Source organism: Dreissena polymorpha, chromosome 3 (assembly GCF_020536995.1).
Source record: "Dreissena polymorpha isolate Duluth1 chromosome 3, UMN_Dpol_1.0, whole genome shotgun sequence".
Lineage (NCBI taxonomy): Eukaryota > Metazoa > Mollusca > Bivalvia > Myida > Dreissenidae > Dreissena > Dreissena polymorpha.
In genome coordinates, this window is record NC_068357.1 from 95,312,348 (window position 1) to 95,335,997 (window position 23,650).

Genomic DNA, 23,650 nt, shown 5'->3' on the forward strand with positions numbered 1-23,650 from the left:
TTTCACTAATCCAAAAACACGGTCTAAAATCAATCGAACATCGATTAGCAATTACACACACGTATTAAATATCAATAAGACAGTCGCACAGTTTTTGTCTCTCTCAGCCATAACGTTATCTTATAACGATGGATTTTGACAAAGCTTTGTATCTTAAGACGACGTGTCCACGTAGCATCCAGCACTTTCACACAATGTTTAAGGTTACATGAAGTGGTCAAAAGTCGCATGTGGTAATGAAACAGGATTAAAATAACTTCCACTGCCATATATTTCCCATATATTTATGGATTTTGTTATAAGTTACCAAAATTACAACCAAAAGGAGACAGCATTTTTTGTGTAAAAAACAACCTCCTTACCTACAAAGTTAAGACAACACTTTGAGGTTAAAAGCAAAGAAAAATTTGTCATTAAGAGCCTGAAAATGTTAGACTCAGACATATCTCAGGGCCGAATACAGAGAGGACCCAGTTGGAGGGGGGGGGGGGGCACAAGATTTGTTGCGCATATCTAGGGGGGTCCGGGGGCATGCACCCCGGAAAATTATTGGTTCCTAGATCGTCTGTGGAGCATTTTTGGGCTATTTCCTGAGCAAAATAAAGACTATTTTTATACTTTATAATGGTGCTTTCAACATAAAGAAGTGAAAGAAAATGCTGTGTATAAATAATGTTTTTTTTATTTCCAATTGTGATTGGCATTCAATTGTTCAACAAGTAACAAATACAAACAAACAAAAAAATCACAATTTTCAAACTGTCATCAGAAAAATGTACAAGCTTTCACTCTCTTTAACTTAACACAAGTAATTGTCTTCATTGCTTAAATCAGACTCCAAAATACAAGGCAGTTTCATTTTTCTTGGATTCTGTCTTGCAAATTGCTTTACAATGTCACTAACATTCACATCAATGTCCCTGTGCACTGACATCAGACACAGACCAGTGAGTCTTTCTTCCCCCATTGTTGAACGACAGCTTGTTTTTACATTCCCTAACGTTGAAATGCTCCTTTCGCATTCATAGCTTGTCACTGGAAATGTTGCTGCAATGTTTAATATTGTATAAATGTTTGGGAAAATCTGTCTATTGCATGCTTTTAATGCAGCACTTAATGTTGAAGGGGGGTTGGGATCATTTACCCACTTACACCTCCAGCATGTCTGCCTGAAGTGTTCCTGGTGAAGGGAGGTCATCTAAGTAGTACTCCAGACTGGTGTTGTCCAGGTCCTGTTTAACTGATGGAATAAGGAGGAGTGCAGAAGAAGCCCTCTCATGAAGCGTTGTAAAACGCTCACTAAACTGCTGCAGCAGGTGGTCCAGGAATGGAATGGTTCAAACCCTCTTGTAGTATGTTTCTGGAGTGTCTGCTGGGATGTTGTTTCGTTGTGTCTGTCTGCCACATCGCCTTGGGATTGAAGGGTCCACTCCGACAGCTTTGGCTACAGCCACAGCCTCCTCATACAGACAGCCATGGAAGTTGTCAACAGAGTCACGCTTGTTTTGCAGGGTGTCCTTCACATGGCGGACATTCTTCAAAGCCTCTTCCGAATCAAGTTCTCTGCCTATAAATACAAACAGAATGTGTACTAGAATAAATATTTGGACAACGATAAATAATACTATGAGAAAGTAATAAATGTCTTAAATTGTGAAAGTAGAATTTGCTTCAATAACATTTTTAATGTATACAAATCATAGAGAGAATATTATAATTAAGGAAGTTGTTCTACATCTGTTTTGAATTGTACCTTAAGTTTAGATATCCTAATTGTATAAGAGTTTTGTGCAAGCTACTAGCCATACGAATTCAATAAAACATATATTTCGGAGATCAAGCTAGTTGAAAGGGTTGATGATAAGAAAACTATAAAGTGAACAAAAATTTACCCTGAAGAACAATGCTGAGAGACTTGATGTACGCCAAGCAACGCAGAGCAATCACCAGGGCAATAATAAATGGGAATGATGTGATGGCGCTCAGAATTCCATTTGCATCAGTCAGTGAGTCCGGGCGACTTTCATTCTCCAGAATATTTTCAATGGCATCAATCGTTGCTGGGAGGAAGTCTAGGAAGACCTCGAAGGCATCATGGTGTTGTACCCAGCGGGTCCTACACAATTCCTTTAGTTTTCTTCTTTGAGGCTGGTCTGGCATCTGCTCAAGAGCTGCCACAAGTCTGTCTCTTCGCTGAGTTGTTGAAGAACCAGCAACACTGTAATTATGATGAATCTAATTTGCAAAGTGTAATCATTAAATAATGTATACATAAATTTAATATTGAATAAGACATTATGCATTTAAAGGAAAAAAATGTACATACTTTGTTGTAGTAGTATTGTTATGTACTAGTACACTATTATTTAATATGCCAAAACATTTCAAGCGTTTTAAATTACCTTATCTGCAATACCCATCATGTTACGGACTTCCTTTACATCACAGGCAGCAACAATGCAGCGATTCAGAAGATGTGAAGCACACCAGAATGGAAGGGCTTTTGAATACTGCTGGAGAATTCTAGAGCCAACACCTTTAACTTTGCCCATCATGTTGCCTGTTTAAAGGAAAAACAGTAATTAACATGAGCTGTGTTTGTCGGAAACACAATGCCCCCTACTGCGTCGCTTTGATTTTTTTTCGTGACCTTTGACCTTGAAGGATGACCTTGACCTTTCACCACTCAAAATGTGCAGCTCCATCAGATACACATGCATGCCAAATATGAAGTTGCTATCTTCAATAATGCAAAAGTTATGACCAATCTTTAAGTTTTCGGACGGACGGACAGACAGACGGACTGACGGACAGTTCAACTGCTATATGCCACCCTACGGGGGGCATAAAAACTTGTTACAGTTTTTCACTCAATAGTAAAATACCAAAATTAAACCACTCTACATTTGATCATAAAAGTATTATGCGCAGGATAGGTTTGCATGATACTTAGGACTTGTTCCAGACTGAATCCAGTTTAAAAAGAAGCAATTAACTGGCCATAATTTAGTCAAAGATAGTTACTATTCATTGTTTAAATTAAATAAAATATACCGTACAAACACGTTACTTTTGATTATTAAAATGTCTTTGTACTTCTTTTGTTTATTAAAATGTCTTAATTACTATTAACTATTTCTTGTTGCATTGTGTACCTGCTCCGTCATAACATTGGCTCCTCATCTTGGTCGGGTCAAGCCGCAAACTGGTGATGATGTTCAAAATTGTATCTGAAAAAGCCTCCCCTCTTGTGTCCCCACTAACTTCTTGCAAGGAGAGGAATCGTTCTTGTACATCATCTGTACATATAGAACATACAATCAACCACAATGCACGTCTTAAATACGAATGAACATTGGCAGTTATATGAGAACAAAAGTTCAATTTAGTGCACTGCTTGATAAATGTTTTACGTATTAGTAATTAAGTATACAGTTTAGATGGATAGATATGCGGCATAAACTTACCATCATAATTCGAAGAGCGAACACAGATTGCCAGTTGTTCTTTGTTTGACACATCTTAAACTTCATCAGCAGAGACAGTAAACCATCCGCCAGCTTTGTTGAGGTCATTAACAATCTGGTCTTGAATCTGACTCCCAATCAAACTTATGAGTTCGTTTTGTATCGTCTTGGACCTATATGTAGCATTTTTTGGAGCAGTTTTGAAGTGTTCTTTCAAAATTTCATCTCCACTTTCAACACGGAAGTTCAAAAGTGTTTGGAAGTTCCCAGTGTTGGTTCCTTCCCCAAAGTATTTGGAGTCATCCCTATCTCCTCGCATTGCTAGATTTTGTCGACCACACAACAACACTGTCTTTGCCACATTTTCAATTACTTTTGCATTATTTGCAACACGCTCGGCTAGTGCACGGTTAATTTCTAGGTGCACGTTTGATCGGCTGTTCATTTTGTTAAAAAATTCTTCACTTAGAACTTTGCACTGCAGATGCTTATTATGTCCTTTGCCACCATTTTTTTGAAGTCTGAAGGGGTGGAGCAAAACCATTGAAATGTCCATTAAATTTAGATTTTGCATATTTCCAGTCCCTGAAAAGGCTGTTGGTTAGAGCACCTCGAGTTCCATCTGAGAAGGCCACACAATATCTACAGAATGCCCCATCTGTCTTTGCACTGTACACAAGACCAGGATACAAAGTGAGCCAATTTTGAACAAAACTTCTGTTATTTGAACTAAATTTTGTGGCTGGAAATGTTGCTGGCATTGGCCAAACTGTAGTTAAAAGCGCAAACCTTTGATCATCAGTAAGTGATTGAAGTTCTGCGAACTCACTTATAAATATCTGTGGCTCCAATTGGTAGGGGGCTGGCAGCTTTAACCTCACTTGAGCTGGTTGGTTGGCTCTTACAGTCACGTTTATGATGTGTTCTGAAACAAACAAAAAAAGAGTTTTTAGAAATGCAAAATTCAGTTAAATTTACTTTGCAAATATATTAATTTTTAAAATATTTAATTATACTGTTGGTCCGATTATTATTTCAATAACCATTGTTTATATTAAGCGTGATAAAATATGTATGTTATTAATTGAAAATTCAAATGCTGAAAAAAGTGCATAGAATATTCCATAAAGTTCAATTACTGTCATTAAATTAATTTCTACAATGCTTATATAGAGCAGAACATGCATATTTAATTGAATTGTCTTATTTATCATAATATCAGTATAAAGAAAGTTGTTAATAAATTTAAACTCAATCTTTTTGTTCTTTCATTGCAATATTTTTGAGTTAAACATTTAACAAACTGAATAAACTTAACGCAATTAACGGATTATAATACCATTTTTTAAAATAATTTCTCACCTTAGGCTCAATAACTTTGGCTCCGAGTCTGTCTCTGTGTTTTTTGTTTTTTTTGGATGGACCAAAAAATCGATCCAGCGTTGTTGCCTTTCGCTTCATTGTGATGATGACAATGATGTGAAACGCTGTATTATATACCACAAGAAACGTCTCCATATATAACGTACCCATGGTTATGACAATACACTGTTAATTGGTATTAGTGCTGCAAACAGGCACACATAAGTCGCTTATTTAGGGGAGTAACTGGCCACTGATCATAAACAAAGAGTTTTATATACAGAAATGTTCGTCTGGGTCTGTAGATTATGGTATGAGATTTCATTTGTTCGAAAAGTGCAGGAGGGCTTCAAAATCCAAAATTGCGTCCAAGATGGCCGCCCAAAGTGTCCTACTCACTGTATACATTACAACTTTTATTTTATGTGAGGAATATTGCTATCCTCCTTCTAAATCAACATTAAATGAAAAGGGTGTGTATCTTAAATGCTTTATTTACCTATTACCATGTAATGGAATGCATTTTTGTGCATATTTTACTGACAATCAGCAAAAAATGCTCCAATTTTGGGGGCATAGTCTAATATCTTTATGTATAACTATCAAGTATTTGATTAAAATGTACTTAAAATCAGGTAAAATTAATAAGTGTATTAATATCCTTTTAAACAAATGAAAAAGAAAACTTTATGGTCAAGAATACGATCCAGATATCATTAAATAATATTTTAATTGATGAAGTGATTCGTAACTGTACTTTCATTTGATACATTGTGTTAATTCATAGCTTAGAACTTAAGGTAGCGCACCTCTAATGGGCACATATCCAAATATAATTTAATTAATTATTTTCTTAATCAGCATCATTTCACTTAACTACATGCATATTTGTAGGTAGGCTTTCCATGCTTTTTAAAAAAAATATACCGATTTTTTCAAAACGACCCTCACGCTCGGCTTTTGTCCAGTTTATTTTCACCCCTGGGGCATATAAAAGTTCCATAATTCATTCAGATTTCCAAATATGGGCATGCAGTTGGTGTGTACAGATGCAGTAAAGGTGTTTAAAGTTTAAACAAGATGAAATAAGTATTTTTTACAGACATTTATTTTTTACATTTTTTTATCTACGGAATAGCGCCATGAAATGTAAATGATTTCAGCCAAGTAAAAATTGGGTCGGTTAAAAACAAAGTGTCATACAATTCAAAATAGTATCATTTAAGTTATATTTTAAACTATTTTTTTTATAGAAACACTATATACAACAAAAATACCAAGAAATAGACAGATTTACCGTTTACTTTTTGAAATAAAAATAAAAATGCAACATGCATCATTCGTATTTTCAGCAGGAAATTACACAATTTAGTCATAACGTTGTTTTAATTTTAAAAAATGAAGAATGTTCTTACAATTTTCAACATATTTGACAATAAACATAGCTATTATGCTATATTAAATCAAATTACGTTAGAAATAAAACGCGTCGCAAACAGTATGCGATGTCGGCAGGATTCGAACCTGCGCAGGAAGATCCCAAAAGAATTGAAGTCCATCGCCTTAACCACTCGACCACAACAACTTCACATCAGTGCATCTTTAAATTAGATATCCATAAGTAAACAGGTAAAAAGGCTCGTAGATCTTTGAAGAAATCGCGAAATCGTATTTTTCAGATGATAATTGGATCAAAGTCAATATTTATATTGAAAATAATGTATTCTAAATGAATTAGGTAAACACATATCAAAATTCGAAGTTTGAAAAAAATAAAATGCATCTCTCGGAAATAACCGATCATTTAAGATCGGCACTGATCGTAAAATAAATCGCGGGAAATCATAAGAGGTGCGCTACCTTAAATTATGATTTTATACCAGTAAAATGTTATCCATTTAAATGAAATTATATACCATTTTTATGAACTGAGTGAACTTTAAACTCTGAAAGCTATGACTGCTATAATAATATAAAGAATTATTTGATTTTAGATACTAAACATTTGTTGAGTTACTCCCCTTTGATATAAATTTACCATGCATATAAAGTTAGCAGACACCAATGTCTAACTTGTTTTGTCATTTTCACAGTTTTCATTTCCATGTACATCTAATATGGTAAGTATTTAACATGTTTATTCATTGTTCGTTTCATAACTACATGCTATGTTTATAGATTTTAATTGATAAAACATTTTCTCAAACATCATCACAAGGAAATTTGTCTGCAATGTCATTGATGTTATTCATCACATATATTTACTAAAATCCGTTTAAATACATGCAAAAGTAGTGTGCGTGAAAATTTGAAACCCTAACATGAAACCTACACTGTCTTTTGTATTTAATAAGAGGTGCTAATATTTGTTTTTTCTAAAACTTGAGTAGTACTCGGATAGGTACTAGTAAGCGGACATTGTTTTCACTCATTTTATTATTTTGTAAATTAACTTCTTTGAGGTTTTTTTATAGTTTTTTCTGTTGATGAATTATTGTGTATGCCTAATATATGTTAATTTCTGCTTATTCTAAACTATTGTTTGGAATATATTAATAGGTTCGACAAAAGAACTTCATCAGCCAAGGGAATGCCACAGTCTTCGGGGAAGAAAACATGGCTACATCTGGAGAGAGCTTAAAGATCTACTATGACTAGAAAGTAAGAAAGTATGTATTGTTAATTGTAATTCTGTTGATCCATTATTACAGTCATTTATGAAAGAGCTTTGTGTATACTAAATAGTTAGATATAAATGTACTTACAATGAGAACACAGGCAAGTTATAATTATTATTAAATCAAAGATGATTTTTGTTTGCTTCAAAAAAATGAAGCAAAGGAGTGTACTGAAGACATATATGACAACCATGTGGTGATCCTGGTCTGGTATGACAATGATAAGGATTTTCATAAATATCATAGCTTGATTTCTCTCAAACATGATCATTGAGAGTAGAACATTAATGTCATTTCAAATTCTCTATTTTTCTGCAAAGGATTTCATATGTATTTCTGTTTTTTTTCAGGCCCAGATGGTCCTATGATGACTCAACAACGGATGACAAGGAAAACACAAGAACACCTTTTTAAGACGAGGTCCACTTTTGAGAACTTTGACTGGAAATCATAGTGCTTCATTTGTGGTGAAAAGTGCAGCCGTCATAGAGACAATACATCAAGAGGTTTTAGCAGAAGTTGGTCCCTAGGGCCAAACAAAAAAAATTGTGTGTTTCGGGAAACGGCTGAAATTTTTTTTAGGTAGGGTAGGTATTTTTTTCTGGTCTTTACGATGGCTCACATGCTTTTGCAATGGGAATATCCGGAAAAAAACATCGTACCGAAGTATGAGCGTCCTAGAAATTGGACCATATTCCGTTTATTGTTGAATTCTCAAATGCGCATAATTAAATTTGTAATCCAAAACACTCTTCCCTATTTAATTTTTACTCGACGTTATCACATTCTTCAAACAAACTGTAAATGTACAGTGTGTTTTAATCTTTTCTCTGGAGAAAAGCGCGCGCAAATTATTCCCTACATGAACAACGTCACGTCAAACGCATGGAAAGCGTGCGTGCATTAAATTTCCGTTTAATGTTCCGTGGTAAATTTTAACAGAATGATATAGCGAATGATTTGGAATTTGACATTTCCTCAAAATTAATTGCAAATCAAACACACTTTATATTTATCGTTACGGACGTTTACATAAGTCACTATTGAAACAGTTATTGTACTGTATACTGGTGCAACAGAAAATCTAGACGAAACTGGATTAAGTGTTGGGTGTTGTCAAAACGAATCCCGGAATAAACCCCCTTTGGAAGAAACACCCTTCCCTAAAAACAGCATAGCGGAAGAAACCCCCTTTCACATTTTGCATAAACGAAAGAAACACCCTTCCATAGCGGAACAAACTCCCTTCCAGTTTTCAGACAGGCGGAATAAAACCCCTTCATAACTGTTATTCAAACTGTTCGAAAAACATTGACACGTAATTCGATTCACAATTTTCCTGTTTGAAGCAATAATAAACATTTTGTATATTATATGCTCACATTAGTATCACTACATATATATATATTTATATATATTAGAGACAAAATATAAACTGTGCAGTGACAATCTTGTATCAAGCTCGTATGTACCAATAGGGGTCGTCGTCAACCGGGTTTCATGTTTTAGTTGTATACGTATACCAGGCCACTTTTATCTACTGAAAAGCATTTAGAAAAAAACAAAATTATAAAAAAATAGTGGTTGATGTATAACAACAAAAACACAAATAACACTATTAAAAAGTCTTATAAGCGGTACGTTGACCATATCTTGTGTCAATATCATAGATCTATATGTGGGCTTTTAATTGCTAATTATATATATAAAAAAACACCACAGATTGACATAATTATACACCGAAGTTTGACAGGGAGTTCTGTAGGAGTCACGCTGTTGGGCGGTCGGTCGATTGGTTGGTCGGATGATTGGTTTGTTTGTTTTTCCGAATCAAATATTTAAAGTTTGTTGAGCGACCTCATTTGTCAAGCTATTGAATCGAAACTTGGAATATGTAAACCCCTTAAAAGTGAAGATGTGCAAGACACTTTTTCATGAGCAGTGATCCACACGTTCTTGAGTTATTTAGCCTTGATAGTAAACCTATTATGGCAAACGTATACAATTTTCTCCGTTTGTGAAGTGATCTTTTTTCCATATTTCTCAAGCGATAGAATTGAAACTTGAAATATGGCAAAAACATGAAGTGTATGATGTTCAAGACACAATTTTGTTTGCTGTTTCAAAATGGTAAGAGGGTATGTTAAGTCATGTTTGTGACAAAGCTGTAGTTTATGTACGTAAAATGCATCACGTATAACGATCATGAAGTTTAAACTTAATTAGTTTTAACCCAATTCCAAATCATGGAACAATTGTTAAGAGTTTAATGGGCAGATATATTGACTTTAATTTAATTAATGAAATAATGCATATTGCCACTTTTAACCTGAACGTGTTTTTAAATAAACCTTGAAAAATTCTACTTGCAAATTATCTGATAACCTGTGTACTTATTATATTATGCTTGCAAAAACTGTGCATATTTGTTTTAAATGAGACACTCAATACATATATATCAGCACATGTAATTTAATCATGAATAAGGCACAATTCTAATATTGGGAGATTAATCTCGAAGTATAACCATGCTTGACATTGATGTCAATAGAAGCTACAAAGTGATTCATTTCTGCAAGATTCTACACATCCATGTTCTCAACAAGATATTGTTCCCAAACAGTCGATACTTAGAGATAATTCTTACTCACTTTAAGATCAAAACCGTCGGTGGATACCGTAATCCTGACAAGTAAACAAAGATGAGAAGCTATTTATCATACGTGATATGGAGAGTCCTCAGTTAATCTGCACTAATCGGAGCAAATTATCAGCTACATTTGTTCGAGTGGACAGAAACCAACGCGTTTATCTTGTTATCTAAAAGTGCTCAGTTTAAAAAAAATTATAGGGCGGTTAACTGCATTGCTTGTAAAACTTGGTTGACAAATTAAATTGTTGCAAAATTTAGCCCAGATCTCCGACTTCAATCTGAAAAAGCCATATATACATGAACATAATAATCTGCAATTCTGTCGTGTGTATTTCTTTCCCCATAGTAATACTGTATTCAAATAGTAAAGCTTAATGCGAGTGAACTCGTTTATATTCGAGGTTGAAGAAAGCTTACTTATAGCCCTCTACTGCTTGATAATCCAAGCTAAAATAAGTCGTAGTTTGCTGATTCAAGCCGAAATAGGTCACAGTTTGCAACTTCGATGATACGCGTGTCACAGTACAGCATGCTTAAATATATGTAGTACGTTTGAAAAAAGAGTCTTGCTAAACTATAATTAGAACTTATAAAACAATGTGTCTTTTATTTCATTGAAACGAATTTTGTTTGAAGAAAAAAAATGTGTCTGTTCAAAAGCGCTTCGTGCGATATATATGTTTACTTATTTTTGCGTGTGTACTTAATCGATTAACTCTTAAGGCTTCTAGCGCAATCGCTTGTATAATTCTATCTATGCAATTAATTATAGCAAATTGTTCGTTATTGTACCGATTACAATGCTTTTTTTTCAGTAACGTGTTCATCTAAATATTTTTTTTCCAAGTGTGTTTGGAATTGGATTAAAGGTAGATCCAAAAGTGTGCATCTGCTCGTTGGCGCTGTTCGGCAAATGTTGCTGTAATTTCACCCGACTTATATTTTAAGTTGCGTCCAAATACATCCTTGCTTGAAATTAATTCCTGAGTCAGACAAAAAATGTGATTAAAGTCATAAAACTTATCCTTGGCGGTAAAACAATTTGGCCGCCTGTGAGAAGTTTGTTTGAAAAGCTCTCCAAAAACAAGGACATTATCATTAAGTGTGGGAAATCTTAACTCTGCACAAATGTAAAGACAATTATCCCCATCAAGTGATTTCTACTGACAACATGTTCTGATTTCTTCCCCAAGCTGTTTGTTTTCACTGCTGATGTGTGCACAATGATTTTATCTTATCTGAGTACACATTGCTCACGAAGACATTTTGTGACAATATTGTGTGCGTCGTCTGTTCGTTATCATGTACCATATTAACACTTCAGAGCACACATGGATTGCTCAATTTTCACGAAACTTTTTCAGCACATTTGTCGCAATGATATTTCGGACAACGTCACTAGGTCAGATGTAAAAAAGGGCTTGTCAAAACTCTAGAAGAATCATGTGTTACACACTCTTCATGAAGCGTACCCAGAACATGTGTTTTTATGATATATCAGCAGAGTGTTTGGAAACGATTTTTGTACGTTAAAAAGATGGCTGTCTGCGGGAGGGGGGTAGCAGCTGTTATAACATGGGTATAGTTAAACCTTGTGACACTCTAGAAGTCTGATGTTTTGCACAATCATTATAAGACTTGCATAGAACCTTTTTTTCAAATGATATATCAGCATAGTTTGAAAATGGCCCTTGTCCTTTTAAAAACATGGCCGCCGTTGGGTAGGGCAGTTTTATTATGTGGCTATAGTGAAACAAGGAGGTGAGGCAGTTGTTCGAGGCTATAGTGATATATTGTGGACGCGCTAGAAGACAATCATCATTAATTGCAATCAGAACATCTTTTATGGACATTTTTGACCTTTGAACTCAAAGTGTGACATTGACCTTGGAGATATCGACGTAAGTCTATCGCATGACACACCGTCCAATGATTGTGAATAAATGTACCGAGTAATTTTAAAATCTCACAATGAATGAAATAGTTATGGCCCGGACTAGATCATGTATGGCCATTTTTTACCTTTAAACTAAAAAAGTGACATTGACGTTGCAGATATCGACGTAATTCTTTCGCATGACACACCGTCCAATGATGGTGAACAATTGTGCCAAATTATTTTAAAGTCTCACAATAAATAACAATGTAATGGCCCGGACAAATCATTTACGGGCACTCCAAGTGTGACCTTGACCTTGGATATCGACGTACTTCTTTCGCTTGACACACTGACCCTTGATGGTGAACACATGTACCAAGTCATTTTAAAATCTAACGATAAATGACATAATTTGGGTCCGGACAAACTTTCGGTTTAATACGCACTAAGTTACCCCGTGACCTAGTTTTTGACCCGGCATGACCCATATTTAAACTTGATCTAGGCATCATCTAGATACAACTTCTGACCAAGTTTGGTGAAGATCGGATGAAATTTTCGGGACAGACAGACCGACCGACAGACAGACCGACAAAGTGACTCCTGTATAGCCAACCTTACCAATGGTAATGGGGGTATAATAAGAATGTCATTTAACAGCATTCATGTACTGGCGGATATACTCTTCCATCTGGGATATGTGTCAAAAATCCTAATTTACGAAATACAACTCCCCATGAAATCCTTTTCAAAATTGATGCGTAAACAATCAACGTTCAGAATGTCTCCTCCACGAGCTTTCTCATGCGAAACTATTAGATCAATTTAAAACGAACTTGATACTAAAAATAATGTGTTTCATAATTCTGCCATTCTGTCCACCTTTTTTCGAATCAGGACTAAACGTTTATAAATAAAACTTGAATTAAACGTTACAAAGATAATAAAGAAATGAAAACTGATATAAAAATCATACATACCGGTACTCGCAATAATAACTGGATGTATATTTTGAGTTACTGCTATTCGACTATCATATGCATGATCTTCAACTCATTCAATAAATTACAGTAATTGTAAAATAACTTTCGAAACTCTTAATGATGTGCAATGATTTAATGTTGTTGTTTTTTTATATATCATGATAAAATAGCAAAATTCAACAAACCTCAACTTACTTAGAGAGATTTTGAAGACAATCCTCGCTCAATTATGCAAGCCGATTCTGATTTAATAAAAGCATACTGTGTGCTATTATTAGCATTAAGCTCATGCAAATGTAATTCAATATGTTCCTGAGCGTGTGTATTTCGAAGTGTATGAGGTTCTTTCGCGCATTATGGTGCATAATGTGAGGACCAAGAGCACTTCTACCTCATTAACTTAATAAAGTCACGAAAGTTGGGAAGGATTTTTAATGATAACTGCAAATTCCAGCTGTGTCTAATTGGTACTGAAATATAGTTAAATTGGGTTGTGGTATTGTGTTGTGGTTACGATATTTGAAGAGGTGAAATGGCTAAGCACCAAGCTATATGTAAATTGAACATCATTGATTTTAATAATTAACGTATTACCTTTCACATTCTCTTTAGTTATTGCATACAATGCTTACAGCTGTGTATTTGCCGTGAGCTCATTGTTCAGTTGAAATTATATGTGTCGCCCGATGTTAAATAAGACAGGCTTTAAAACATGTGTTCAAAAATGCCTGATTGACGCAATAAAAATCACAATAAAATTAGGTTGATGCGTAAACAACAAGGTCTCCATAATGCGGACTTACACCCATTTGTTAAATACATTGACAAATGAGCACTTTCTCGTGTAAATTATTGGACTACCGGTTAACGAATTTACCAGTCTGTTTTAAAGCAAGCATAAACAATACTTTTTTAAACAAATAAAACGTTAAATGTGAATGAATAAAACATGTACAGAAGTTCCAAATATAATAAGAAATAAATGTTGAAATAAAAATCGTACATACGGTACTCACAAATAATGACTCGGAGGCATTTCTTTTTTAATTTGTACGACCAATCATATCCGGTATCTTCAACCCATTCTCAAACTTGTTTTTAAAAGACAATTCGATCTAAAATATGTTCATATATGTGTTTGTTAATGTTTGTTTAATGGATAACACGATTTAACAAACAAAAAAATCAACATAACGCAACTTACTTGGAGTACTTTTGTATGCATTCCTTGCTCGCTAATGAAAGGAGATTAAATGGCATGCACACACACAAAGTGCATACATCGACCGGTATTTGAACAGTTGTGACGTGTCACCAATGTTAAATTTCACTAATCCAAAAACACGGTCTAAAATCAATCGAACATCGATTAGCAATTACACACACGTATTAAATATCAATAAGACAGTCGCACAGTTTTTGTCTCTCTCAGCCATAACGTTATCTTATAACGATGGATTTTGACAAAGCTTTGTATCTTAAGACGACGTGTCCACGTAGCATCCAGCACTTTCACACAATGTTTAAGGTTACATGAAGTGGTCAAAAGTCGCATGTGGTAATGAAACAGGATTAAAATAACTTCCACTGCCATATATTTCCCATATATTTATGGATTTTGTTATAAGTTACCAAAATTACAACCAAAAGGAGACAGCATTTTTTGTGTAAAAAACAACCTCCTTACCTACAAAGTTAAGACAACACTTTGAGGTTAAAAGCAAAGAAAAATTTGTCATAAAGAGCCTGAAAATGTTAGACTCAGACATATCTCAGGGCCGAATACAGAGAGGACCCAGTTGGAGGGGGGGGGGGCACAAGATTTGTTGCGCATATCTAGGGGGGTCCGGGGGCATGCACCCCGGAAAATTATTGGTTCCTAGATCGTCTGTGGTGCATTTTTGGGCTATTTCCTGAGCAAAATAAAGACTATTTTTATACTTTATAATGGTGCTTTCAACATAAAGAAAATGCTTTGTATAAATAATGTTATTTTTTTATTTCCAATTGTGATTGGCATTCAATTGTTCAACAAGTAACAAATACAAACAAACAAAAAAATCACAATTTTCAAACTGTCATCAGAAAAATGTACAAGCTTTCACTCTCTTTAACTTAACACAAGTAATTGTCTTCATTGCTTAAATCAGACTCCAAAATACAAGGCAGTTTCATTTTTCTTGGATTCTGTCTTGCAAATTGCTTTACAATGTCACTAACATTCACATCAATGTCCCTGTGCACTGACATCAGACACAGACCAGTGAGTCTTTCTTCCCCCATTGTTGAACGACAGCTTGTTTTTACATTCCCTAACGTTGAAATGCTCCTTTCGCATTCATAGCTTGTCACTGGAAATGTTGCTGCAATGTTTAATATTGTATAAATGTTTGGGAAAATCTGTCTATTGCATGCTTTTAATGCAGCACTTAATGTTGAAGGGGGGTTGGGATCATTTACCCACTTACACCTCCAGCATGTCTGCCTGAAGTGTTCCTGGTGAAGGGAGGTCATCTAAGTAGTACTCCAGACTGGTGTTGTCCAGGTCCTGTTTAACTGATGGAATAAGGAGGAGTGCAGAAGAAGCCCTCTCATGAAGCGTTGTAAAACGCTCACTAAACTGCTGCAGCAGGTGGTCCAGGAATGGAATGGTTCAAACCCTCTTGTAGTATGTTTCTGGAGTGTCTGCTGGGATGTTGTTTCGTTGTGTCTGTCTGCCACATCGCCTTGGGATTGAAGGGTCCACTCCGACAGCTTTGGCTACAGCCACAGCCTCCTCATACAGACAGCCATGGAAGTTGTCAACAGAGTCACGCTTGTTTTGCAGGGTGTCCTTCACATGGCGGACATTCTTCAAAGCCTCTTCCGAATCAAGTTCTCTGCCTATAAATACAAACAGAATGTGTACTAGAATAAATATTTGGACAACGATAAATAATACTATGAGAAAGTAATAAATGTCTTAAATTGTGAAAGTAGAATTTGCTTCAATAACATTTTTAATGTATACAAATCATAGAGAGAATATTATAATTAAGGAAGTTGTTCTACATCTGTTTTGAATTGTACCTTAAGTTTAGATATCCTAATTGTATAAGAGTTTTGTGCAAGCTACTAGCCATACGAATTCAATAAAACATATATTTCGGAGATCAAGCTAGTTGAAAGGGTTGATGATAAGAAAACTATAAAGTGAACAAAAATTTACCCTGAAGAACAATGCTGAGAGACTTGATGTACGCCAAGCAACGCAGAGCAATCACCAGGGCAATAATAAATGGGAATGATGTGATGGCGCTCAGAATTCCATTTGCATCAGTCAGTGAGTCCGGGCGACTTTCATTCTCCAGAATATTTTCAATGGCATCAATCGTTGCTGGGAGGAAGTCTAGGAAGACCTCGAAGGCATCATGGCGTTGTACCCAGCGGGTCCTACACAATTCCTTTAGTTTTCTTCTTTGAGGCTGGTCTGGCATCTGCTCAAGAGCTGCCACAAGTCTGTCTCTTCGCTGAGTTGTTGAAGAACCAGCAACACTGTAATTATGATGAATCTAATTTGCAAAGTGTAATCATTAAATAATGTATACATAAATTTAATATTGAATAAGACATTATGCATTTAAAGGAAAAAAATGTACATACTTTGTTGTAGTAGTATTGTTATGTACTAGTACACTATTATTTAATATGCCAAAACATTTCAAGCGTTTTAAATTACCTTATCTGCAATACCCATCATGTTACGGACTTCCTTTACATCACAGGCAGCAACAATGCAGCGATTCAGAAGATGTGAAGCACACCAGAATGGAAGGGCTTTTGAATACTGCTGGAGAATTCTAGAGCCAACACCTTTAACTTTGCCCATCATGTTGCCTGTTTAAAGGAAAAACAGTAATTAACATGAGCTGTGTTTGTCAGAAACACAATGCCCCCTACTGCGTCGCTTTGATTTTTTTTCGTGACCTTTGACCTTGAAGGATGACCTTGACCTTTCACCACTCAAAATGTGCAGCTCCATCAGATACACATGCATGCCAAATATGAAGTTGCTATCTTCAATAATGCAAAAGTTATGACCAATCTTTAAGTTTTCGGACGGACGGACAGACAGACGGACTGACGGACAGTTCAACTGCTATATGCCACCCTACGGGGGGCATAAAAACTTGTTACAGTTTTTCACTCAATAGTAAAATACCAAAATTAAACCACTCTACATTTGATCATAAAAGTATTATGCGCAGGATAGGTTTGCATGATACTTAGGACTTGTTCCAGACTGAATCCAGTTTAAAAAGAAGCAATTAACTGGCCATAATTTAGTCAAAGATAGTTACTATTCATTGTTTAAATTAAATAAAATATACCGTACAAACACGTTACTTTTGATTATTAAAATGTCTTTGTACTTCTTTTGTTTATTAAAATGTCTTAATTACTATTAACTATTTCTTGTTGCATTGTGTACCTGCTCCGTCATAACATTGGCTCCTCATCTTGGTCGGGTCAAGCCGCAAACTGGTGATGATGTTCAAAATTGTATCTGAAAAAGCCTCCCCTCTTGTGTCCCCACTAACTTCTTGCAAGGAGAGGAATCGTTCTTGTACATCATCTGTACATATAGAACATACAATCAACCACAATGCACGTCTTAAATACGAATGAACATTGGCAGTTATATGAGAACAAAAGTTCAATTTAGTGCACTGCTTGATAAATGTTTTAAGTATTAGTAATTAAGTATACAGTTTAGATGGATAGATTTGCGGCATAAACTTACCATCATAATTCGAAGAGCGAACACAGATTGCCAGTTGTTCTTTGTTTGACACATCTTAAACTTCATCAGCAGAGACAGTAAACCATCCGCCAGCTTTGTTGAGGTCATTAACAATCTGGTCTTGAATCTGACTCCCAATCAAACTTATGAGTTCGTTTTGTATCGTCTTGGACCTATATGTAGCATTTTTTGGAGCAGTTTTGAAGTGTTCTTTCAAAATTTCATCTCCACTTTCAACACGGATGTTCAAAAGTGTTTGGAAGTTCCCAGTGTTGGTTCCTTCCCCAAAGTATTTGGAGTCATCCCTATCTCCTCGCATTGCTAGATTTTGTCGACCACACAACAACACTGTCTTTGCCACATTTTCAATTACTTTTGCATTATTTGCAACACGCTCGGCTAGTGCACGGTTAATTTCTAGGTGCACGTTTGATCGGCTGTTCATTTTGTTAAAAAATTCTTCACTTAGAACTTTGCACTGCAGATGCTTATTATGTCCTTTGCCACCATTTTTTTGAAGTCTGAAGGGGTGGAGCAAAACCATTGAAATGTCCATTAAATTTAGATTTTGCATATTTCCAGTCCCTGAAAAGGCTGTTGGTTAGAGCACCTCGAGTTCCATCTGAGAAGGCCACACAATATCTACAGAATGCCCCATCTGTCTTTGCACTGTACACAAGACCAGGATACAAAGTGAGCCAATTTTGAACAAAACTTCTGTTATTTGAACTAAATTTTGTGGCTGGAAATGTTGCTGGCATTGGCCAAACTGTAGTTAAAAGCGCAAACCTTTGATCATCAGTAAGTGATTGAAGTTCTGCGAACTCACTTATAAATATCTGTGGCTCCAATTGGTAGGGGGCTGGCAGCTTTAACCTCACTTGAGCTGGTTGGTTGGCTCTTACAGTCACGTTTATGATGTGTTCTGAAACAAACAAAAAAAGAGTTTTTAGAAATGCAAAATTCAGTTAAATTTACTTTGCAAATATATTAATTTTTAAAATATTTAATTATACTGTTGGTCCGATTATTATTTCAATAACCATTGTTTATATTAAGCGTGATAAAATATGTATGTTATTAATTGAAAATTCAAATGCTGAAAAAAGTGCATAGAATATTCCATAAAGTTCAATTACTGTCATTAAATTAATTTCTACAATGCTTATATAGAGCAGAACATGCATATTTAATTGAATTGTCTTATTTATCATAATATCAGTATAAAGAAAGTTGTTAATAAATTTAAACTCAATCTTTTTGTTCTTTCATTGCAATATTTTTGAGTTAAACATTTAACAAACTGAATAAACTTAACGCAATTAACGGATTATAATACCATTTTTTAAAATAATTTCTCACCTTAGGCTCAATAACTTTGGCTCCGAGTCTGTCTCTGTGTTTTTTGTTTTTTTTGGATGAACCAAAAAATCGATCCAGCGTTGTTGCCTTTCGCTTCATTGTGATGATGACAATGATGTGAAACGCTGTATTATATACCACAAGAAACGTCTCCATATATAACGTACCCATGGTTATGACAATACACTGTTAATTGGTATTAGTGCTGCAAACAGGCACACATAAGTCGCTTATTTAGGGGAGTAACTGGCCACTGATCATAAACAAAGAGTTTTATATACAGAAATGTTCGTCTGGGTCTGTAGATTATGGTATGAGATTTCATTTGTTCGAAAAGTGCAGGAGGGCTTCAAAATCCAAAATTGCGTCCAAGATGGCCGCCCAAAGTGTCCTACTCACTGTATACATTACAACTTTTATTTTATGTGGGGAATATTGCTATCCTCCTTCTAAATCAACATTAAATGAAAAGGGTGTGTATCTTAAATGCTTTATTTACCTATTACCATGTAATGGAATGCATTTTTGTGCATATTTTACTGACAATCAGCAAAAAATGCTCCAATTTTGGGGGCATAGTCTAATATCTTTATGTATAACTATCAAGTATTTGATTAAAATGTACTTAAAATCAGGTAAAATTAATAAGTGTATTAATATCCTTTTAAACAAATGAAAAAGAAAACTTTATGGTCAAGAATACGATCCAGATATCATTAAATAATATTTTAATTGATGAAGTGATTCGTAACTGTACTTTCATTTGATACATTGTGTTAATTCATAGCTTAAAACTTAAGGTAGCGCACCTCTAATGGGCACATATCCAAATATAATTTAATTAATTATTTTCTTAATCAGCATCATTTCACTTAACTACATGCATATTTGTAGGTAGGCTTTCCATGCTTTTTAAAAAAATTATACCGATTTTTTCAAAACGACCCTCACGCTCGGCTTTTGTCCAGTTTATTTTCAACCCTGGGGCATATAAAAGTTCCATAATTCATTCAGATTTCCAAATATGGGCATGCAGTTGGTGTGTACAGATGCAGTAAAGGTGTTTAAAGTTTAAACAAGATGAAATAAGTATTTTTTACAGACATTTATTTTTTACATTTTTTTATCTACGGAATAGCGCCATGAAATGTAAATGATTTCAGCCAAGTAAAAATTGGGTCGGTTAAAAACAAAGTGTCATAAAATTCAAAATAGTATCATTTAAGTTATATTTTAAACTATTTTTTTTATAGAAACACTATATACAACAAAAATACCAAGAAATAGACAGATTTACCGTTTACTTTTTGAAATAAAAATAAAAATGCAACATGCATCATTCGTATTTTCAGCAGTAAATTACCCAATTTAGTCATAACGTTGTTTTAATTTTAAAAAATGAAGAATGTTCTTACAATTTTCAACATATTTGACAATAAACATAGCTATTATGCTATATTAAATCAAATTACGTTAGAAATAAAACGCGTCGCAAACAGTATGCGATGTCGGCAGGATTCGAACCTGCGCAGGAAGATCCCAAAAGAATTGAAGTCCATCGCCTTAACCACTCGACCACAACAACTTCACATCAGTGCATCTTTAAATTAGATATCCATAAGTAAACAGGTAAAAAGGCTCGTAGATCTTTGAAGAAATCGCGAAATCGTATTTTTCAGATGATAATTGGATCAAAGTCAATATTTATAGTGAAAATAATGTATTCTAAATGAATTAGGTAAACACATATCAAAATTCGAAGTTTGAAAAAAATAAAATGCATCTCTCGGAAATAACCGATCATTTAAGATCGGCACTGATCGTAAAATAAATCGCGGGAAATCATAAGAGGTGCGCTACCTTAAATTATGATTTTATACCAGTAAAATGTTATCCATTTAAATGAAATTATATACCATTTTTATGAACTGAGTGAACTTTAAACTCTGAAAGCTATGACTGCTATAATAATATAAAGAATTATTTGATTTTAGATACTAAACATTTGTTGAGTTACTCCCCTTTGATATAAATTTACCATGCATATAAAGTTAGCAGACACCAATGTCTAACTTGTTTTGTCATTTTCACAGTTTTCATTTCCATGTACATCTAATATGGTAAGTATTTAACATGTTTATTCATTGTCCGTTTCATAACTACATGCTATGTTTATAGATTTTAATTGATAAAAAATTTTCTCAAACATCATCACAAGGAAATTTGTCTGCAATGTCATTGATGTTATTCATCACATATATTTACTAAAATCCGTTTAAATACATGCAAAAGTAGTGTGCGTGAAAATTTGAAACCCTAACATGAAACCTACACTGTCTTTTGTATTTAATAAGAGGTGCTAATATTTGTTTTTTCTAAAACTTGAGTAGTACTCGGATTGGTACTAGTAAGCGGACATTGTTTTCACTCATTTTATTATTTTGTAAATTAACTTCTTTGAGTTTTTTTATAGTTTTTTCTGTTGATGAATTATTGTGTATGCCTAATATATGTTAATTTCTGCTTATTCTAAACTATTGTTTGGAATATATTAATAGGTTCGACAAAAGATCTTCATCAGCCAAGGGAATGCCACAGTCTTCGGGGAAGAAAACATGGCTACATCTGGAGAGAGCTTAAAGATCTACTATGACTAGAAAGTAATAAGTATGTATTGTTAATTGTAATTCTGTTGATCCATTATTACAGTCATTTATGAAAGAGGTTTGTGTATACTAAATAGTTAGATATAAATGTACTTACAATGAGAACACAGGCAAGTTATAATTATTATTAAATCAAAGATGATTTTTGTTTGCTTCAAAAAAATGAAGCAGAGGAGTGTACTGAAGACATATATGACAACCATGTGGTGATCCTGGTCTGGTATGACAATGATAAGGATTTTCATAAATACCATAGCTTGATTTCTCTCAAACATGATCATTGAGAGTAGAACATTAATGTCATTTCAAATTCTCTATTTTTCTGCAAAGGATTTCATATGTATTTCTGTTTTTTTTTCAGGCCCAGATGGTCCTATGATGACTCAACAATGGATGACAAGGAAAACACAAGAACACCTTTTTAAGACGAGGTCCACTTTTGAGAACTTTGACTGGAAATCATAGTGCTTCATTTGTGGTGAAAAGTGCAGCCGTCATAGAGACAATACATCAAGAGGTTTTAGCAGAAGTTGGTCCCTAGGGCCAAACAAAAAAAATTGTGTGTTTCGGGAAACGGCTGAAATTTTTTTTAGGTAGGGTAGGTATTTTTTTCTGGTCTTTACGATGGCTCACATGCTTTTGCAATGGGAATATCCGGAAAAAAACATCGTACCGAAGTATGAGCGTCCTAGAAATTGGACCATATTCCGTTTATTGTTGAATTCTCAAATGCGCATAATTAAATTTGTAATCCAAAACACTCTTCCCTATTTAATTTTTACTCGACGTTATCACATTCTTCAAACAAACTGTAAATGTACAGTGTGTTTTAATCTTTTCTCTGGAGAAAAGCGCGCGCAAATTATTCCCTACATGAACAACGTCACGTCAAACGCATGGAAAGCGTGCGTGCATTAAATTTCCGTTTAATGTTCCGTGGTAAATTTTAACAGAATGATATAGCGAATGATTTGGAATTTGACATTTCCTCAAAATTAATTGCAAATCAAACACACTTTATATTTATCGTTACGGACGTTTACATAAGTCACTATTGAAACAGTTATTGTACTGTATACTGGTGCAACAGAAAATCTAGACGAAACTGGATTAAGTGTTGGGTGTTGTCAAAACGAATCCCGGAATAAACCCCCTTTGGAAGAAACACCCTTCCCTAAAAACAGCATAGCGGAAGAAACCCCCTTTCACATTTTGCATAAACGAAAGAAACACCCTTCCATAGCGGAACAAACTCCCTTCCAGTTTTCAGACAGGCGGAATAAAACCCCTTCATAACTGTTATTCAAACTGTTCGAAAAACATTGACACGTAATTCGATTCACAATTTTCCTGTTTGAAGCAATAATAAACATTTTGTATATTATATGCTCACATTAGTATCACTACATATATATATATTTATATATATTAGAGACAAAATATAAACTGTGCAGTGACAATCTTGTATCAAGCTCGTATGTACCAATAGGGGTCGTCGTCAACCGGGTTTCATGTTTTAGTTGTATACGTATACCAGGCCACTTTTATCTACTGAAAAGCATTTAGAAAAAAACAAAATTATAAAAAAATAGTGGTTGATGTATAACAACAAAAACACAAATAACACTATTAAAAAGTCTTATAAGCGGTACGTTGACCATATCTTGTGTCAATATCATAGATCTATATGTGGGCTTTTAATTGCTAATTATATATATAAAAAAAACACCACAGATTGACATAATTATACACCGAAGTTTGACAGGGAGTTCTGTAGGAGTCACGCTGTTGGGCGGTCGGTCGATTGGTTGGTCGGA

At 34.6% G+C, this 23,650-nt stretch overlaps 2 protein-coding genes and 2 long non-coding RNA genes across 5 annotated transcripts in view; 2 read left to right on the forward strand and 2 right to left on the reverse strand.

Annotated features, from left to right (window-relative positions):
• The window catches only part of LOC127875384 (uncharacterized), a 33,745-nt gene that overhangs the window by 5,500 nt on the left and 4,595 nt on the right, over positions 1-23,650 (forward strand). The gene's annotated exons all lie outside the window — the stretch shown is intronic.
• Positions 717-4,515, reverse strand: LOC127875381 (52 kDa repressor of the inhibitor of the protein kinase-like). Its single transcript, XM_052420423.1, has 5 exons — positions 3,468-4,515; positions 3,156-3,299; positions 2,403-2,560; positions 1,893-2,218; positions 717-1,567 (listed from the first exon to the last, which is right to left on the reverse strand). The coding sequence occupies exons 4-5, from the start codon at positions 2,158-2,160 to the stop codon at positions 1,338-1,340; spliced, it is 498 nt and encodes a 165-aa protein (XP_052276383.1). The 5' UTR covers positions 2,161-2,218; positions 2,403-2,560; positions 3,156-3,299; positions 3,468-4,515; the 3' UTR covers positions 717-1,337.
• Positions 4,041-23,293, forward strand: LOC127875383 (uncharacterized). Of its 2 annotated transcripts, none has more exons than XR_008047387.1 (3): positions 4,041-4,160; positions 7,389-7,498; positions 22,195-23,293. It is a non-coding gene; the product is annotated as an uncharacterized LOC127875383 (long non-coding RNA). The 2 variants fall into 2 exon arrangements; XR_008047386.1 differs by lacking the exon at positions 4,041-4,160 and adding an exon at positions 6,566-6,949.
• Positions 15,113-17,933, reverse strand: LOC127875382 (52 kDa repressor of the inhibitor of the protein kinase-like). Its single transcript, XM_052420425.1, has 5 exons — positions 17,806-17,933; positions 17,494-17,637; positions 16,741-16,898; positions 16,231-16,556; positions 15,113-15,905 (listed from the first exon to the last, which is right to left on the reverse strand). The coding sequence occupies exons 4-5, from the start codon at positions 16,496-16,498 to the stop codon at positions 15,676-15,678; spliced, it is 498 nt and encodes a 165-aa protein (XP_052276385.1). The 5' UTR covers positions 16,499-16,556; positions 16,741-16,898; positions 17,494-17,637; positions 17,806-17,933; the 3' UTR covers positions 15,113-15,675.